The sequence below is a fragment of the Camelus dromedarius genome, chromosome 8, assembly GCF_036321535.1.
Source record: "Camelus dromedarius isolate mCamDro1 chromosome 8, mCamDro1.pat, whole genome shotgun sequence".
In the NCBI taxonomy this organism is placed as follows: domain Eukaryota; kingdom Metazoa; phylum Chordata; class Mammalia; order Artiodactyla; family Camelidae; genus Camelus; species Camelus dromedarius.
The window spans coordinates 5274772-5294659 of NC_087443.1; the positions used below are offsets into that span (position 1 = coordinate 5274772).

At 44.0% G+C, this 19888-nt stretch overlaps 1 protein-coding gene and 1 non-coding gene across 2 annotated transcripts in view; both read right to left on the reverse strand.

Annotated features, from left to right (window-relative positions):
• The window catches only part of ABCB10 (ATP binding cassette subfamily B member 10), a 33466-nt gene that overhangs the window by 2154 nt on the left and 11424 nt on the right, over positions 1-19888 (reverse strand). The window contains exons 4-12 of the mRNA XM_031462112.2: positions 18856-18990; positions 17966-18112; positions 16854-16989; positions 11880-11975; positions 10467-10676; positions 9557-9636; positions 4783-4963; positions 2109-2152; positions 212-246 (exon numbers count right to left, since the gene is read on the reverse strand). Of these exons, the coding sequence (XP_031317972.2) occupies positions 212-246; positions 2109-2152; positions 4783-4963; positions 9557-9636; positions 10467-10676; positions 11880-11975; positions 16854-16989; positions 17966-18112; positions 18856-18990 (1064 nt within the window). The remainder of the gene's footprint in view (positions 1-211; positions 247-2108; positions 2153-4782; positions 4964-9556; positions 9637-10466; positions 10677-11879; positions 11976-16853; positions 16990-17965; positions 18113-18855; positions 18991-19888) is intronic.
• Positions 1761-1832, reverse strand: TRNAT-AGU (transfer RNA threonine (anticodon AGU)). Its single transcript has one exon. It is a non-coding gene; the product is annotated as a tRNA-Thr (tRNA).

A 19888-nucleotide genomic window follows, 5' to 3' on the forward strand; every position in this document is an offset into this window, starting at 1 on the left:
AGTGATCAGAGATTCATCACAAGTGTCTGAACTGGAACTAGAGCCCTCAGCTCATGACTCAGCCTGTTAGCTGCCTCCCAGCTGGCGTTATTGAGTCAGACGCTGTCCCTTTAAAGTCTGAGACATTTCTCAGCTGTTTCACTTGAAAGTAATAAGTTTGTGGTACAGGAAGAATTTGGTTTAATACAATTGCACATTAAGATATCCTCACCTGGTTGCTTCATCCAGGAGAAGAATTTTGGGATTCTGAAGGAAAAACATTAAAAAGAAAACATAACTTTATTAGAAAAACACAAACTCTTAGGAATAAAAGAAAGTACTGATACAAGATGCAACATGGATGAGCTTCGAAAACATTATGCTGAGCGCAAAGAGCAAGACACAGTATGTCACAGAATGTATGAGTCCGTTTGTATGAAATGTCCAGAATAGGCACATCTGTGAAGCAGAAAGTAAACTAGTGGTTACCTGGGGCTGGGGTCCGTGGAGAGAGAAGGCAGTGGGGTGTGTGAGACTGCTGAAGGGTAGAGGGGTCTCCTTTGGGGGTGATGAAAATGTTCTAAAATTGGTTGTGGTGATGGATGCCCAACTCTGAACACACTAACACTGAGCTGTACTTTAAATGGGTGAATTTATAGCATGTGCCTTATATCACATTAAGCTACTACAAAAAAAGAACACAAACTCTTAAGTGAGACAAGCTCATAAACAGAAGAGTTAGAGATGACTTGAAACCATGATCACAGTCATCACTGAGCTGGACAGTCTTTCTAATGCAGTTTTGCCCTGCTGGCCAGTCAGTGTGAGGTGGGGACGTAAGGTTACTTAGACAGAGTCTAGATTGTCAAGGTCGTGCTCATAGTCTAGTTAGGACTAGGACACACAACACTGAGGGAAAATAAGAGCAAGCCAAGGTATGTAACATGTTAAATTCCAGCTCTGCCTAGGAACCTACCCATAAGACATGGAAACACACCCAAACAAATACATGCGCACATAGTCGTGCTATTCACAACAGCCCTAAACTGGAAACAACCCAAATGCTCATCACCCAGTGAATGGACAAACTGTGGTCTATCCACACAAAGGAATGTAACTCAGCGACAGAAAGGAATAAAGTGCCGATGCTATCCGAGTACGAGAGGCTAGCTGCAGAGGACCACATCCTGTCTGACTCCTTGTATCTGAAATGTCCAGAAAAGGCAAATCTAGACAGACAGAAAGCAGAGTGCTGGGAAAGGTTGGGGGAAGGTTGCAAATGGGTACAAGGGATCTTTTCAGGGTGACGGAAATGTTCTAAAATTGGACTGTGTGATGGCTGCACAACTGCAAATTTACTAAAAGTCACTGAAAAGTACATTTAAAACTGGTGAATTTTATATGTAAATTAGGTTTAAAAAAGCCGTTTAAAAAATCACCAATAAATCTGAGCAGAGCAATTATATAACAAAGGGAAGGCTGTTATTTCTTGAAAAAAAAAAAAAAAAAAAACAATGTCCATGACTCTCAGCTTTCCCCTCTCCTCTCAGGAGTCTTGCGTTTAAGTATTTCAAGTCTTTACTGTTGAGTTTGGCAGGTGGTTGTTGATCATATAAGAGGCTATACTTGCATTGTTTTGTTATTTTGATATAATCACTTTCACCAGTTAGACCATATGCGTCTTTTTAAAAATCTTTCTAATTGATTATCTTTTTATTTTTTGACTTATTTTGGGGAAAGGAGATAATTAGGTTTCTATTTATTTATGTATTTATTTTCAATGGAGGGACTGGGGATTGAACCCAGGACCTCGTGCATACTAGGCACACGCTCTACCCCTGAGCTATACCTCCCACACTGTACACTTATTCGTGGAAGATCCATGTGTTAAACTCCTCTCCATCTGGCAACGCTCGCACAGTACTGTGCTCCTAATACTCATGAAATACTTGTTACATTTGGACAAGTACTCGGTGGAACACCCAACTCCCCTTTCACCAGAACTGCCAGCCACATACCTACCCTCCCCCCCAAAAAAAGGAAGAAGAAGAAAAACAGCATATTACAAATTACAAGGTCCCTAATTAAAAGCAACACAAAAAACCCCAGCCAAGGGGCTTCAGGCTTACCTTAAGCAGAGCACGGGCGATTGCAATCCGCTGTTTCTGCCCACCTGAAAATGACCATTTTATTTTTTTTAACTGAAAGCCTTAACAAAAATTCTTGGTAACAGGCTTTTCTAAGCTGTGTGGCAATCTGAAGGTAGCTTCTCCCAGCCAGTCATAGCTGAGACAGATGGGAGAGCAGAAACCTATGTTTTAAATACACTGTTTCCTCATCAGTCTAAAGGCTAGTAATAACAAGTTGCTATCAGAGCGAACGTTGTGGAACCCTTCTGCACCAGGCATGTTCTAAAGGCACTACATGTATTATCTCATTCAGTCTCAAAAACAAGCCCATCAAGCACGTCCCACAGCAACTCCCTTTTCACAGATGAGGAACTGGCACAAAGAACCTGCCCGGTCGGTCAGCAGCAGAGCCAAGGCCTCAGCTGCACAGGCGGCTGTGCTCTCAACCACACAAGTGCTGCCCCCGCAACAGAACACCCCAGGGACAGGGGAGCGGGGAACTCAAGGTATTCAGAGGTTTCTGAAGGGCACGTGAGCTGCATGGGCGCAAAGGACATCAGTGAGATGGGCTCTGTCAGCCTGCTGTTCTGCCTCAGCACGCTGCTCGGTTCTTCCGCCCTCACCTTATTCTCTTCCTTTCCCTGCCCCGCGGGACAGCTGGCACATGGAGCAGTGAGAGAGAGAGAGAGAGGGAGTGTGTGTTTAGGTGTGTGTGTTTGTATGAAGCTGGAGGCAACAAATGGAGTCAGCCACTCTAATGCCCCCTTTTCTAAAACTCAAATTCTACTAAACCAAGGAGCAGACTTGGGGGGGTCGGTGAGTAGGGGAAACATAAAAGGTCAGACAGCTGCTGACTTCCCTTCCTCGTCTCTCTTTCACACCACCCTCTCTCCTTCCTCCCAGGGGACACTAAGTTACCACCAGTAAAGCCTCAGAGAGCAGTACTCAGAACTCACCCCTCCCAACTTACTTCATTTTAGAAAACTCAATTCCATTTTTGGTGACGAAAGCATTCCTTTTTGCTTGATTGTATTGGCTGAACATACTTATTAATAGTACTTGATACACACAATTTCACTTAAAAGAAGTTAATCATTTAAACTGAACTGTGTGGTGCCGCTAGAAGCCGCCCGCAGACAGGCAAGCCCACGCTCCCGACGAGGGCAGGAAGAAGGGCACGGTCTTTCCGAAGCCCTCTGCCTGGGGGGCTCAGCGCTCTGTGTGGGTCGGCAGAGCCGCCGGCGAGGGCGGCGGCCAGCTCTGCGGAATCCCCGGTGCCACCCAGCGCACCGCCCACCTACCACCGGCTGGCCTTTCTCCCGCCCAGAGAGTGACGGCGCACCGAAACCTCGGGTACTTCCACTGCGGAACAGAGCTGGAGAGTCCCGGTAGCGGAAGGGACCTGCAGAAGCCGCTCCAAGGGAGAAGGTGATGTGCTTGCGGGCCGGCGTGCAGGTGGCTCCCAACCCCACACGCCCCTGCCTGATCATTTCACCATGAGCAGCCGAAACCGGTGTCCTGCCCGAGGACATGTTTCAGACATGGAGCAGCACTTCACGCGTGCACAACAATATGTAATTCTACTCCTGGAACTTCCCGATCTAGCAAAAACATTTTTTATCTACTGCCTATAGTTTGAAAAAATCACACACCATTAACTGAAAACATTTGTGTTAAATTTTCTGTCGTTTAAGTTCAAGCAAAAAGAGTTGGAAAGCACTGCTGCTCCAATCCAGCCTGGCAGCCTCTGCACTGACACGGTGTCCACCCTCTGCTTCAACACTTGCAGTGACAGAGGGCTCACATCGTGAGAGGAAGCACATTTCAATATTTGTAATAAAAAACAATGTGTTTAACCAAAATTTTATTTCCCTATTATTGGTCCCCCTTCTGCACTCTAAAGCATCAGAACCATTTCTCCTTCCCTCCGGGAAACATGGCCCCGGGACGCGATCTGACCTGCTGGGTGAGCCCCGACGACGTCACAGGGAGCAGAGAGCAGCGCACGCCTGAGAGTCCCTCGTTCGCCAGGATGGGGAACCGAGGACTGCACGTGGGCCAGTCTGACTCAGGGCCTGTCTGTGCACAGCCTCAAGCTAAGAATGGTTTTTACATTTTAAAAGGATTGTTTAAAAAAGAAACAAAGACTGTGTGACAGAGATCACATGTGGCCCATAAAACTTGAAATATTTTTAAAAAACCCAAACCCTAACATATTTATTCTCTGGCCCTTTATAGAAGAAGTTTGCCGGCTCTGGGTCCAACACAGAACCTGCAAAGTAGGGAGTAACGGGCTCCTTCGTTGCACTTCTGCTCCTGACTCGGGCTCTGCCTCCTTCAGCAAGTCATGTTGCCACCTGGTATCTGTCTCATTTTCTACAATTTTCAAGGATCTCGAGTTGCAAAACACATCTCTCCTCAGACGAGAAAAAGCGGCTGTGGCTGAGTACTCCTCAGTGGGACACCCCGTGAGAATCTGGAAATACCTTTGGGGTAGAAAGTGGAGGAAACCGGGTTGCTGTCCACAAACAAGAGAGATTTCAGAAAGTGAAAAAGATGAATTTCATCAATTCTAAGGACAAAAGCCTAATTAGAAAATTACACTGCGGTACGAAATGTCTGGAGAGTTTTTGGAGCAGAGTTTTGCTACAAAGCAGTAATAACAAAAAGGTACCTGAAAGGAGCACGCCCTTTTCTCCAACCACGGTGTTGAATCCTTGAGGGAAGTTTCGGATGAAAGCAGCTGCGTTGGCTACGCAGGCCACTTTCTCCACCTGCGCGGCAGTCACCAGGGAAGGGTCGTCGGCACCATAAGCAATGTTCTCCGCAATTGAGCAGGAAAACAAAATTGGTTCCTACGAATTGGAAATACAGTGCATTGCAAATTTCAACTGTCTAGGAAACACAGGGGAGCTTAGTAAGCACTTATATCTGAGAAACGATTAAACTGCTCCCAAAGAGTATATGCTGTTTTCCTGGTTCTACTTCCTCATGCTCCATAAATTCACCCACTGGATGATTTAAAAATTCATGTATTACCATGAGCAGGACTGACTGTATCATCTAAAGTTTCCCCACGCTGCAGGAAATGGGATTCCCCTATGACCCATACGACTGGCACGCAGTAGGCCCTCCACAAATGCAAGTTCTCCTTCAGGAGGAAGACCGAGCTGGTCTGCATTTCCCAGCTGCCTGCCTTCCACTAAGGGAGAATCCATCTGTATCTACTACTTTTTGAAACATAAACAAAGCAGACAGGAACGGGGCATTTGGACAGAACTATTCTTTTTTTTAATTCGTTTTCTGTCTTTCTTTTTTTGCGGTAGGAAGTAATCAAGTTTATTCACTTGTTTTTTTTAATGGAGGTACTGGGGATTGAACCCAGGAACTTATGCATGCTAGGCATGCACTCTACCACTGAGCTATATCCTCCCCACTTTAATTCTTATTTTTTATTGAAATGTAGTTGATTTACAATGTTAGTTTCATGTATACAGCAAAGTGATTCAGTTATACACATACATGCATTTTTTTTTCAGATTTTCTTCCATTACAGCTCATTACAAGAAAATGAATTTAGTTCCCTGTGCTATACACTAGGTCCTTGTTGTTTATCTATTTTATATACAGTAATGTGTGTCTATTAATCCCAAACTCCTAATCTATCCCTCCGCCCTCACCCAGTAACCACAGTTTGTTTTCTGTGTCCATGAGTCTATTTCTGGTTTGCAAATAAAATTTGTATTTTTTTTTGGATTCCACATGTGAGAGACATCATATGATATTTATCTTTGTCTGACTTACTTAATATGATAATCTTTAGGTCCATCCATGTTGCTACAAATGGCATAATTTCATTCTTTTTTATGAAAGGGTAATATTTCATTGTATATAGAGACCACATCTTCTTTATCCAGTCATCTGTCGATGGACATTTAGGTTGCTTCCGTGTCTTGGCTACTGTAAATAGTGCTGCTGTGAACATTGGGTGCATGTATCTTTTCAAATTATAGTTATCTTTGGATATATGCCCAGAAGTGGGGGGGGGGTTACTGGATCATATGGTAAATCTGTGTTTAGTTTTTTAAGGAGATAATAGTGGCTGCACCAATTTACATTCCCACCAGCAGTGTAGGAGGGCTCCCTTTTCTCCACACCCTCTCCAGCATTTATTATTTGTAGACTTTTTAATGACGGCCTTTCTGACTCGTGTGAGGTGGTACCTCATTGTAGTTTTGATTTGCATTTCTCTAATAATGAGCAATACTGAGCATCTTTTCATGTGCCCGTTGGCCATCTGGATGTCTTCTTCGGAGAAATGTCTATTCAGGTCTTCTGCCCATTTTTTGACTGGGTTGCTTGCTTTTGTTGGTATTAAGCTGTATGAACTATTTGTATATTTTAGTCTCTTGTCAGTCACATCATTTGCAAATATTTTCTCCCATTCTGTAGGTTGTGTTTTCATTTTGTTTATGGTATCCTTAGCTGTGCAAAAGCTTTTAAGTTTAATTAGGTCCCCTTTGTTTATTTTTGCTTTTATTTCCATTACTCTAGGAGCTGGTTCAAAAAAATAAAAACATTGCTGTGATTTATTCAAAGAGTGTTCTGCCCATGGTTTCCTTTAGGAGTTTTACAGTAAGTTTATTCCTAGATATTTTATTCTTTTTGATGCGATGGTAAGTGGGATTATTTCCTTAATTTCTTTTTATATTTTTACATTTTATATTTTATATAGTATATAGAAATGCAACTGATTTCTGTATATTAATTTTGTACCCTGCAGCTTTACCAAATTCATTGATGAGCTCTAGTGTTTTTCTGGTAGCGTTTTTAGGGTTTTCTATGTGTAGTATCATGTCATCCACAAACAGTGCCAGTTTTACTTCTTTTCCAATTCGGGTTCCTTTTATTTCTTTTTCTTCTTGGATTGCTGTGGCTAGGACTTCCAAAACTATGTTGAATAAAGGTGGCAAGAGTGGGCATCCTTATCTTGTTCCTGAACTTAGAGGAAATGCTCTCAGCTTTTCCCCGCTGACTGTGATGTTAGCCGTGGGCTTGTCACACATGGCCTTTATTACGTTGAGGTATGTTCTGTCTGTGCCCACTTTCTGGAGAGTTTTTATAACTGGATGTTGAATTTTATCACAAGCTTCTTCTGCAACTATTGAGATGATCATGTGGTTTTTATTCTTCATTTTGTCGATGTGGGGCATCACACTGGTTTGCAGACACTGAGAAACCCCTGCATCCATGGGTTCACCCCACTTGCTCAGGGCGTACGACCCTTTTAACGCGTTGTTGGAGTCGATTTGCTGGTATTTTGTTGAAGATTTTTGCATCGATATTCATAAGTGATATTAGTGTGTAATTTTCTTATTTTGTGATATCTTTGTCTGGTTTTGGTATCAGGGTGATGGTGGCCTCACAGAATGAGTTCAGAAGTGTCCCTTCCTCTGCACTTTTTGGGAACAGTTTCAGAAGGATAGGTGTTAACTCTTCACTAAATGTTTGGTAGAATTCCTCTGTGAAACCATCTGGTCCTGACTTTTGCTTGTGGGGAGTTCTTCAATGACTGACTCAGTATCAGTGCTGGTAACTGGTCTGTTCATATGTCCATTTCTTCCTGGCTCAGTCTTGGCAAATTGTACCTTGCTAAGAAATTGTCCATTTCTTCTAGGTTGTCCTTTTTGTTGACATAGAGTTGCCACGGTAGCCTCCTATGAGCCCTTGCATTCCTCTGGTGTCAGCTGTAGCTTCTTTTTCCTTTCTGATTTGATTAACTGGGGCCGTCTCCCTTTTTCCTTGATGAGCCTGGCTACCGGTTTATCAGTGATGTTTATCTTTTCAAAGAACCAGCTTTTTGTTTCACTGATCTTTTCTATTGGTTTTTTTTTTTTGTCTCTATTTCAATTATTTCTGCTCCAATCTTTATGGTTTCTTTCCTTCTAACATGGAAAGTTTTATTTGTTCTTCTTTCTTAATTGCTTGAGGTGTAAGGTTAGGTTGTTCACTAGGTATTTTTCTTGTTTCCTGAGGTAGGCCTGTATTGCTATCAACTTCCCTCTGAGAACTGCCTTTGCTGTGTCCCAGAGGTTTTGGACTGCCATTTGTTTTCATTTGTCTCTAAGTATTTTCTTATGTCCGCTTTGATTTCATTTGTCTCTAAGTATTTTTTTATTTCCGCTTTGATTTCTCCAGCGATCCGTCGGCTGCCCAGTAGCACACTGTTAAGCCTCCACGTTAGTGGTTTTTTGCGGTATTTTTCTTGTCGTTGATGTATAATCTCACAGCATTGTGGTCAGGAAAGATGTGACATGGTTTCAATTTTCTTAAATTTAGGAGGCTCACTTTGTAGGCCAACATGTGCTCTATCATGGAGGATGTTCCACGTGCACCTGAGAAGTCTGTGTGTTCTCTGCTTTCGGATGGAATGCTCTGGAAATATCAACTAAGTCCATCTGGTCTAATGTGTCATCTAGGGCCTGTATTTCCTTACTGATTTTTTTGTCTGGATAATCTGTCCACTGACGTAAGTGGGGTGTTCAGGTCCCCACTGTGATTGTGCTACTGTCGATTCCGCCTTTCATGTCTCTTAACAGTTGCCTTATATACTGAGCTGCTCCTACGTTGGGTGCACATGTATTTATAATTGCTATATCCTCTTCTTGTTGGATTGACCCCTTGATCATTATGTAGTGAACAAAACCATTCTGTGGAATAGTCCTGAAAAGCAGATACATTTCCAGTTTCTTTTCTCCATCCCTAATGAAGATACTGCATTGCTGTGATCCTTAAACTACCAAGCCAGCCCCGTCACTGCCCCACCTGCCCCTCACACAGCGGAGTGGGGCTGACGATAAGGTCTGAGGGGGTGCTCGTTAGAGGGAGAGGCCCAGAACTGGGGGAAAGCTTGGGTCTGTCTGCTGTGCACATAGCCTGGTAATAAAAATACAAATAGCTGTGTCAAATTTCCCTGCACCAAGTGATCCTGTGAAAACAGTCTCATCAAAAAGACCATATTACATTAACACTCTTGAAATCTGCAACCTCTTTGCAAGGGGCCCCCGGCTCTTGCCATAGTCTTTGCTTGCTTATCTCTGAAACCCTTTATGTAAAACAGCAGACTGGCTAGTAGTGAAAATGGGAATTGGGGAAGAGTCAGTAGAAGCTAAAAGGTTGTGTCATTTTCTCCCCCAGTTTCCTAGACTATCTGCATTACAAAGTGATGTCAGTCCCCAGCTACTGATGAAACGCCAGTGCTTCAAGTGGTTAGTGCCTAAGGTCTTCAGGAAACAGCACTATTTACAACTCTAAACAACTTGCCCTGTGAGATTACATTAGTACATCTGGAAAACTTCTCTTTTGAGAGGTTCAAGACCAAGGAAAAAACAAACGACAAAAGCAGTTTTAAATGAAAATATAATAAAAATGGAACCCCCTCCTCTTACCTGACTCACAGTCCCAATCTTGGATCTCAGCCAGACTGGATTTAGCTGACGAATATCACGGCCATCAAGACTGATAGTTCCTTGCAGAGAGGAAAGGAAAGAGTCACTGAGTGTCCTGGGGTCAATGAAGGACGTAAACACAGAAAGGATCTGGTGGGAAAATTCCAGACTTAGTTTTTTAAAGATGAAAAGTACACTCAGAATCTCCAAACAGAATCTAAAACCAACATATTCTAGGGAACTTCGGAGCCAAAAGGGACCTTCTGGGTCTCCCATGCCTCCTGTCTCCCTGCAGTGGTTACATGGCTAGCCCACCTAGTTCATCCATCCAGCTCACCTTCCTGCATGAACATAGCTGGAGGGGACTCTGTTATCTGCAACTAAAATCTGACTGACATCGTGGCAGAGCTTTCAAATAATCAGATGTATCTCTGTGACCTTAGCCAACAGAATTAACTGTACACCTTGAGGGAACTCAATCGTCCTTCATGATAGTGATGGCAGCGGCCAACATAATCCAAAATGGGAGCTGGCGCGGAGAGACATTGACCCCAGGGCGCTGCCGCGGGCGCCGGTGCTCAGCAGCTCGTGAGGCGCCTGCTCGGAGCCCTTCTCCCAGTAAGGGGCTCCCATCAGAAGGGGACACCAGCATGGACGATGAGGAGGTGGAATTCAGGAAGTCACTCTGGACTCGTAGATATGCAACATGCCTGACAGGCTTTCTGTATGAGCTGTCACAGCCTGAAAAGTGAAACCTTTGTTTAAGAGATTCCTTTCCTGAGAACAAACCCCCTGGCATTCAGAACTCTCACACTACCAGGTTTCTGCATAATCTGACCCTCTCCAAGGGCGCAGGAGAAGAAGGGCTCCGGAGAGCCCCCCCCATCCTACAACGAGGTGAGCCACTCACCAGAAACGGGGTCATACAGCCTCAGGAGGAGGGAAATAGCTGTCGATTTGCCAGAGCCACTTGGGCCAACCAGCGCCGTGACTGACCCTGACGGGATGGAAAGGCTGAAATCCTGGAATATGGGCACTTCTGGCCGAGCTGGGTAGGCGAAATGCACATTCTTGAACTCCAAAGCACCCTGGAAGCTTTTCTCATTTAAAACGACCCCCTCTGAAACATAAAATAGAATCCTAATTACTCAGTGCAGAGATCACACTCAGAAGCTGAACTCGGCTCTCCCACCTAACTGGCCACAGATGGCGGCCCGGCGCAGCTGGTCCTGGAGCACGAGCTCCCACTGGGCCCGTCAGGAAGAAGCCTCCGTCTAATGCTCACCTGAGCTGCTCTGCACCACCAGGTACAAGGCACTACACATCTGCATCCTGTTTGATTCCCTCAGCCCTGAGAAGTACAAGTCACTGTCCCAGTTTTGCTGACAGGACACTGAGGCTCAGAGACAACCACCTGCCCATGCTGACCAGCAGTCCGGTCTCCAACCAGCTGCCCTCTCCCTGTGCCGCTGCCTCTGCAGTCCCCCTGGCCTAGGGTTTCTCTCACCTCCTCTAAATAAAGGTCTTGAGAGAATGACGATGCACAGGTGGTGCTGCACAACAGCCAGGGAGCTCGAAGGGGTCAGAGGCCGATTCTGTCCTGGTCCTACCTTGCTACTGACTTGGGAGAGGCTGCTCAATCTCTCACAATTGGGCTTCTCTCTTCCAGCCAATCCTACAGGAGAGTCCTGGCTATTCCCTTACTGGCCGGGGCTACCCAACAATGTCCCAGGCATCAGTGAGTGGTTGGGACTGGTTACTGCTCACGGCCATCCTCCTGTGCCCTCGCTAGTTGGCCCAGGCCACACGGCTCTCCTGAGTACTAGCTTCCAGGGAAGCAGCTGATGAGAGGGTTCTAGCCGATTGGTACCAGCATCCTCCACCCCACCTCCAAAAGCCAAGCAACTTAGAGGCTTTTGTATGTGTAATCCCTCTTCCTTTCCTTCTGTCCTCCACACAAACATCAAAATCACTAAGGAAGACAGATCTGGTGGACTGGCCCAGGGCCTTCCTCTGTGCACCCAAGCTGCCCTCACTTCTATCCTGCTGTTTGTGGTAAACAAATTACCTGCAAGGAGGCAGACAGTGGCTGCACACTGTGTGGTCAGTCCCTTGGCTTCCAGGGACACCCTCAGGCCCCAGAGCAGCACCCCAGCAACCGTCCTTCCTCACTGCCCACCCCTCTGAGGACTCTGTCCCTGTTATGTGGAAGGGACAACGTCCTGGTCATGCTCATCTTTCACAGGTAGTGCAGGAAGCTGATCTGTCTAAAACCACATCTGATTAATCCTAGCGAATAAAAACAAACCCATTTCAGACCCACCATTGAAAGGAAGCGCAGGTTCTCGCTCCAGCAGCTCCCAGAGGCGTCCCCCGGCACCCAGTCCTTTCATCAGCTCTGAATAGAAAGAGCTCAGACCTGAGAATGAGAAGCAAAGCCACACACATCCATCACCTGTACCAGGAAACGGCCATCTGCTACTCCCATCCCTCTGGGAACAGTGACAATAACTTGCTTTTAATATAAAATCTGTTACTTTCAAAAAAGGATTTGCAGCAGCCACCTGTGAATCCATCAGAATTCCCTCTGCCTTATCCCCTTGTCTTCCTTCAGCTTTTCCTCCTCCAATTTCACTATTTCTAATAAGGATTTAATGTTTGATCAGGGAATTTACAACTACATATAGTCATACCAATCAACCACTGAATTAAAATCATAGTGTTACACAGAAAGTCTACCTAGTCAAAAACAGAGCAATATAAATAAAATACAACACTTATCCCATACTCAAAATGGATATAGTGAAGCCCCATGTTCATTTTAAAGACATCTACAAAATCAAACCCTCCTCTCAAACACTCAGCAAACACAACCTTCACTAGGCTGAAACTGAGAAGAAACTTGGTGATGTTAAATAGTCCAACAGTCTCTTTTTAAAGTCACCTTTGAATTATGACTTAATGACTTAAGCATCAAGTACCTTGGCTCATGTCAACTGCCAGAATATATACTTGTGTAACACTTTCCCTCAGTAAGAATGCTGGAAAAAAATGGAATTTAAATACTCTAAGGTGTGTGAATATTTGTGCAAGATGTGGATAAGGGGAGACCATTGCATACAAAGAATTCTTAAACCTCAAAGGCTCCACACAAAAACTACTAGAGCTGATAAAAGAATTCAGCAGGGTAGCAGGAGATTCAGCAAGATTAACAGCCAGAAATCAGTGGCTTTACACTAACAATGAAATACCAGAAAAGGAAAGTAAGGAACAATCCCTTTTAAAATCACATCAAAAAAATAATTCTTAAAACTCAACAACAAAACAACCAATTAAAAAATGGACAGACATCTCACAAAAGATACACAGATGGCAAGTAAGTATATAAAAGGATGCTCCACATCATATTACTGGACAAAAGTAAATTACAACCATGAGCTGCCACCACAAACCTATCAGAAGAGCTAAAATCCAAAACTCTGACATCAAATGCTGGTGACGATGTGGAACAACGGGAACTCTCATTCATGGCTGGTGGGAATGCAAAGTGGTAAAGCCATTTTGAAAGAATGTTCGGCAGTTTCTTACAACACTAAACATGCTCTCACCATACAGTGTAGCAATCATGCTCCTTTGTGTTTACCCAGAGGAGTTGAAAAAGTATGTGCACCCAAAAACCTGCACACGAATGTTCAAAGCAGCTTTATTCATAATTGCCAAAATCTGGTAGCAACCAAGACATTCTTCGAATGGATAAGTAAACTGCAGTACATCCAGACAATGGAATATTATTCAGCATTAAAAAGAAATGAGCTATCAAGCCATGAAAAGACATGGAGGAACCGTCAATGCATATTACTACATGAAAGAAGCTAATCTGAAAAAGCTACATACTATATGATTCCAACAACAGGACATCTAGAAAAGGCAAAGCTACGGAGACAATAAAAAGTCAGTGGCTGCCAGGGGTTGAGGGGAGAGAGGGTTGAACAGAGCACAGAGGTTTTTTTAGGGCAGTGAAACTACTCTGTGATACCACAGTGGTGGATGCATGTCATTATTCATTTGTCCAGACCCACAGAATGTACAATACCAAGGGCAAACCCTAAGGTAAACTCTGACTTTGGGTGATAATGTCAGTGTGTGTTTGTTAATTACAACAAGGATATTGACGATGAGGGAAGTTGTACTTATGAAGGGGCAAGAGGTGTACGGGAGCTCTCTGATATTTCTGCTCAATTTTGTTGTGAACCTATAACTGCTCTTTAAAAAAGTCTATTAATAGAAAGGAAAAAGGAAGGAAGGAGGAAAGAAGGAAGGGAGGGAGGGAGTGGAAGAGGGAGGGGGGAAGAAACAGAAGACGAAGGAATCAGAAGTAGTTTAAAACAGTTAAGGAGTTCAGACTCTGGCAAACAAAAACAAAAACAAAATGGCCCTAGATAAACAAACGTGGTCTATTCATACAGTAGAATATTACTCAACAATAAAAAGGAATGAAGTACCAATCCATGCTACAATGTGGGTGAACTCCGAAAACACTCTAAGTGGAAGAAGCCAAACATATAAGGCCATGGATTATATAATTCTATTTATATGAAATATCTGGAATAAGGAAATACACAGAGATAAAAAAACAAACCGGTTGCTGGGGCTGGGGTATAGAGGCAGACTGCTAAGTGAGCAGGGGTGTTCTCTGAGGTGATGAAGATACCTTGGAACTAAACAGAGGTAGTGGTTGCACAACATTGTGAATGTACCACACAGCACTGAGTTGTAAATTTTAAAAAGATTAATTTTATGTTTTGTGAATTTCACTTCACTAAAAAAAAAAAAGTAAGAAAAAAGAAAGTGGAGTTCAATAGAAGACGTAAGAGCATTCTCTGGTATAAAATAAACAAGCACGTTTTTCTTCAAACAGCACTTCTGACCCTCTCTCAACAGAGAACATAGAATCTAGCTTTTTTTCTTCAGTAGAATCTGCTCTAAGCAGAAACCAACATTTCTGCTTATTTATTTTAAAATTCTCACTTATTTAATAAATAAAATGGGATTTCTTGCTTGCGGATTCATTACAGAATTACTCTAAGCAGTAAACTTCACAAAAACTTTTTTAAATTGAGTTATAGTCAGTTTACAATGTTCTGTCAATTTCTGGTGTACAGCACAATTTTTCTTTTCAGTCACACATGAATATACGTACATTCATTTTCATATTCTTTTTCACCATGAGCTACTACAAAATATTGAATATAGTTCCCTGTGCTGTACAGTATAAACTTGTTTATCTGTTTTACATATACCAGTCAGTTTCTACAAATCTCGAACTCCCAGTCTATCCCTTCCCACCTGCCTCCCCCCGGCAACCACAAGTTTGTGTTCTATGTCTGTGAGTCTGTTTCTGTTTTACATTTAAGTTCATTTGTCTTTTCTTTTTTTTTTCTTTTTTTTTTTTTTTAGATACCACATATGAGTGATATCATACGGTATTTTTCTTTTTTTTTCTGGCTTACTTCACTTAAAATGCCATTGTCCAGGGCCATCCACACAAAAACTTTTAAAATCCAACTCAGCTTGCTGGATTAAATTCCCATAGCCTTAGGTATCTGTCTGGGTTGTGCATGTGGGGAGACTGGTGGTAACAGTTCCCCACAGATCCACCCACACGTTTACTCTCCCCTCCGTCACCAGATGGCAGGCACTGTACCAAGGAGCTGACCAGAGCTGTGGGAGGGCCTGTGCCTCGGAAAGCCAAGTTCCTCAGAAGTCTCAAAACACAGACAAAGCCTCGGGGGCACTTTCTGAAACCAGGGGAGATAACTGACTCCCGGTACACTGGAACTGTGTTTCCAACTATTCCGGTGCAAGACACAGTTATGAACTTGTCGGGACAAAAGGCAGGGCAGTAGAACACCCAAAAACAGAGGTAGCTTCTGTCAGGCTAAGCAGTATGGGAAAAAGGTGTTAGAAGAGGGACCAGGAGAAACAGAGTCAAATGTGGCAGACCACAGAAGATTAGGGAGGCCAGGGAGGAAAGCTGACTGTGGTCAAGTGTGGCATGTGCACAGAAAGGCCACAGAGAGGGAAAGCGAGGGTGGGAGGGTATAGCTCATGTGGTAGAGCACATGTGTAGCAGACATGAGGTCCTGGATTCAATCCCTAGTACCTCCTCTAAGAATAAATGAATAATAAACAACTTAATCACCTCCCCATACCAAAAACAAGAAACAAAACAAACAGAAAAAAGAGAGAGGGCCGCCCTGAGGTGGGACAGAAGACTTAAAGGAACCCGACCACACGGGTGTGGGACCCTGCAGCCCAACAGGCTCAGCCCAGGGTCCGGAGAGAGAAGAGCAGCACCCTCATGGCTCTGTCCCCCTGAACTTGCTCCCAAGTCACTCAGCACCTGGAAACATCTTCATCAGGCTTTTCTTCAAGACCGGCCAGCAGAACTAAAATGCTGTTTTCGGAGTCTGGAAATCTCAGTCCAGACAACATCCTCACTTACCTGCAGGTCTAAGGAAAAGCCTCTACCTGTAACCAGTAGACATAAAACCCAGAAAATTAAAATTTCCAGCTGAGGCGACACTGTGCGACACCTGAGCTCCACTGACCAGACCGCAAGCTGTTTATCTAACCTTTCATCTCGGTTTTCAAAGAGAGGAAGGAAAACAAAAAGCAGGAAAGCACCTGCCCCCGGCAGCTGGGGCTCAGGAAAGTTACAGAAAGGAAAACCTCGCAGACGGCACGCAGCTTCGCCTCCAGGGATCTTGCTTCCCTTCACTCAGAAACGGACAGTGAAAGCTGAACTCTCAGAAATTCTCGACAAGAGCAAGCAACTGTTTCACACACTTTATAACTTATGTATTTTGATTCTTTGCTAGTTTTGAAAATGAATGATATTGTACAAAAGGAATTTCACTCCCCAGTGATTTTCTCACCTTGGGACTATCCCTACCGCAGGACTGTGGGTGTCCCGCACACACCTGTTCAGCACCGTCCTTCCCCCTCCCACCGTTCATTCTGTGATGAAAGGGAGCACGCTGCCTTAACAAGCAGGCTGGACAACAGCACCAGTGTGACTGTGAGCTCCAAACTTCCCAACCCAGGGAGGACCATACCCCTTTATTTATCTTTATTCTTTCTTTCAAAGTCAGGTTGAAATAACATTCTAGGAAATGCTTTTGCAGTTGGAGTTAATTGATGTGAAGTGGAGTAATGGGAAAGTTATGTTTTTATTTCAGAAAACTATAACCTGATTTTTCATGTGTAATTCCCCAAGCCGATTTAAATTACATACCTCCAACGCTTAATCCAACCCAGAAAGCATACATTAGGAAGGAAGAGAGTTCACCCACGGTCATGTGGGCACTGCCCATCAGCAGGCCTCCTTTGTACAGGACAGAAAGCACGATCAGGTTCCCGGAGAGTCCAGTCTGTCGGGGGAAGAAAACACAGGAGTCAGATGAGAACCGAAGACCCCAACATAAAAAGCAATCACGTGGTCTGTGAGTCTCTTTTTGCATTTAACCATCAAGCAAGGTTTTTCTAAAATATTAAGTTTTAATCTGAATTTTAAAATATTTTTGAAATACCACAGTATTAAAGGAAATAGTCTTAACATGAAAATCTAGAAGCTAAGTCACCCATCAGATTCCGATTTTACTCAACCTACTCAATTTGTAAATGAAAAAAATGAAATTTAAGATTCCTTCCCTCACTGGAGGAAATAAATACCTTCTACTGTGGTGGGCTGGGCAGAGTGCCCTGAGACGCTGGAGCCCTGAGTTACAATGACCTGTCCTGACTCTCGTTAGATACGTGGTCTCTGGGAAGCGCTGCCTCCTCTGGGCTTCCTTATCTGTTAAGTCACGGCCATCATTGAATCACCTCTAAAGCTCTCTCCAGTGTGAACATATGAAGTTGCCAACACGGTGATTTTCTAGTTCAGTGTCCTACTTGAGTTCACTGTGATCAATGTGATCAATTTTTTGATAGTTCTCTCTTGAAATACACTGATGTTATTTCGGTTAATTCTCAGTGGGTCTCAAACTGCCTGCATCAGAATGCGCTGGAGCTAAAACACAGACTGCTCGCCCCACCCCTAGAGTTTCCAATTCCGCAGGTCCGGAGTAGAGCTGAGACCGCGCACATCCGACCCAGTTCCCCGGCGAAGCTGACGTGGCTGGTCCGGACCACGCGCTGAAGTCACTGCCTGATCCCACACTGTTCTGGTCTCACCACCCACCCCCTGCCTTCTCTCTAACTGCATGTACTTATTTTCCTCCTCCTTAACAAAAATATTTTAAGGAAGGTAATTCTCAGTCTTGAGGTAGAAGGATTCTCTATGCATGGCAAGAGTCCGGATCATAACATCTACCAGACTCGCTCTTTCTAAGGCGATCGACTTACTGCCCCGAAGAAGCCGGCGCGAGCAAACGCCTCTTTCCTTGCTAACTGCATCACGTGGTCCACGTTGCTGGTGTATTTCTCTATTTCAGTGATTTCTTTCCCAAAAGCTCGAACAGTCCTTATATTTCCGATACGTTCCTCAGCTAGCTAGGAGAATAATACATACATTTCAGGGGGAGGAAGGTCACATGTCATGATTTCTGGAGGCAAAATTCAAATGTCTCATCTTTAAGATGCTATCAATAGAAAGCTGCTCATGATACATGACTAAGTCAAAACAGATTACAAAGCAGAGTATATGAACAATCCTATTTTTGGAAAAAATATTTATATGCACACATCATATATAGGTAGACAGAAAGATAAATGGGAGGTAAGGTAGATTCAGAAATATATTTTTATGTGGTGAGAAAGATAAAAAAGGATAGAAGTCAAAGAAGGATTCTGCATGTTATTTTTTCTCATTTATTCCCAAATTTCTAGTTTAATAAACATGCATGGCTTTTGTAGCATGAAAATACATTATTTTTAATTTAAAAAATACACGTATTGGGTAGCACCGCAAAACTACCTTCATTAGTTAATGAAGGACAGAGTATCATCCAGAAACGATTTTCCGGGTGCGATTAGCTGTTTCATCCTACAAGAAACAGTGGTGGTAAGAAGTCCACAGGGTGCGGTCAAGTGGGATCCACGCTGAGGTACAGGTAGTAACCTAGCCTAGAAGGCACAGTATTTTACGTTTCTGGGATCGGGGGGGGGGGGGGGCCAAGGTAAGGAAAATTAAGTACTTTTTTTGAAAAGCTCGAGCACACTCCTTAGAGTCTGCCCGCCAGGACCTTGGCTCCGAGTTCACTCTAGCGGACACCACGCCGGAGAGGGGCCTCTACCTGAGTGGCTTGTGCCAGGGAGTCCTGAGTCACTTTGGTCAGCTTGCGTAGATACCGCCCATAAATCACAGCAAGGATGGATATTGGAGGCACCACACTCAAAACGAAAGTGGCCAGATTAGGTGAGACAAAACACTGTCAAAAACAAAAGCCACAGGTATTTTGTTACACAGTGTAGCAAGACATTCTCATCGCCTACTGTAAGTGTGTGTGTGTTTAAATTAATAGGCAAGCTGAAATTAAGGAGCTGTCTCAAAATCATACATCCTATTTTGGTGGAACTTTTCGGACGTCTTCAATCTTCGTGTGAAACGCCGGGAATACTCAGCGTGCCACACAGGAGTAACATGACAGGGCGCTGCTGAAGAGAGGGTGGGGCTATCTTACCCTCCAATATCGGACCATACTGGGGCAGTGCTGTGCCACTGCTTGGGAATTAAAGCGTGTTGTTCAACAACAGAGAAGCAAGAGGCAGGAAGGGAGCGAAGGAAGGAGGCCTCTTCAGCTCCACACTGGCCAGAAAACACCAGGAATTCTGTATTCAAGTCTGGATCATGGGCACTGAACAATGTGTCTCGACTGAAATGACTAAGAAGGCAGTGAGACCAAAATACCCTACACATCCCATGACAAAGACTTGAAAGAGAACTTGGTAGGGGGTGTAACAAACAAGTGGAAGAAGGGTTGGAGCCATTTCCACGCCTCAGAGGACTGAAATCTCAGCTGGACAGATCTGGACTCAGCACGAGCAGCTTGCTGACAACTGGAGTTGCTCAAAGAGGAAGTAACACAGTGGGCTTTTCCCATCGTCAGCCCTGAAATCGGGTGGTTGTGTTTTAAATGGTACTAGCATCTCTTCAATAAATTATTAAAACAGTATAATCAGTACCAGGCTCTCCTAAAAGCTGAGAAAAAGCTGCAGACTGAAATGCACAGTAATGGATGGATGAGGCAATCATTTATTTACTCACTCATTCAGCAACTTGTTACTGAATGCCTACATGCAGCAAACACTATTGTAGGCACCTGGGAG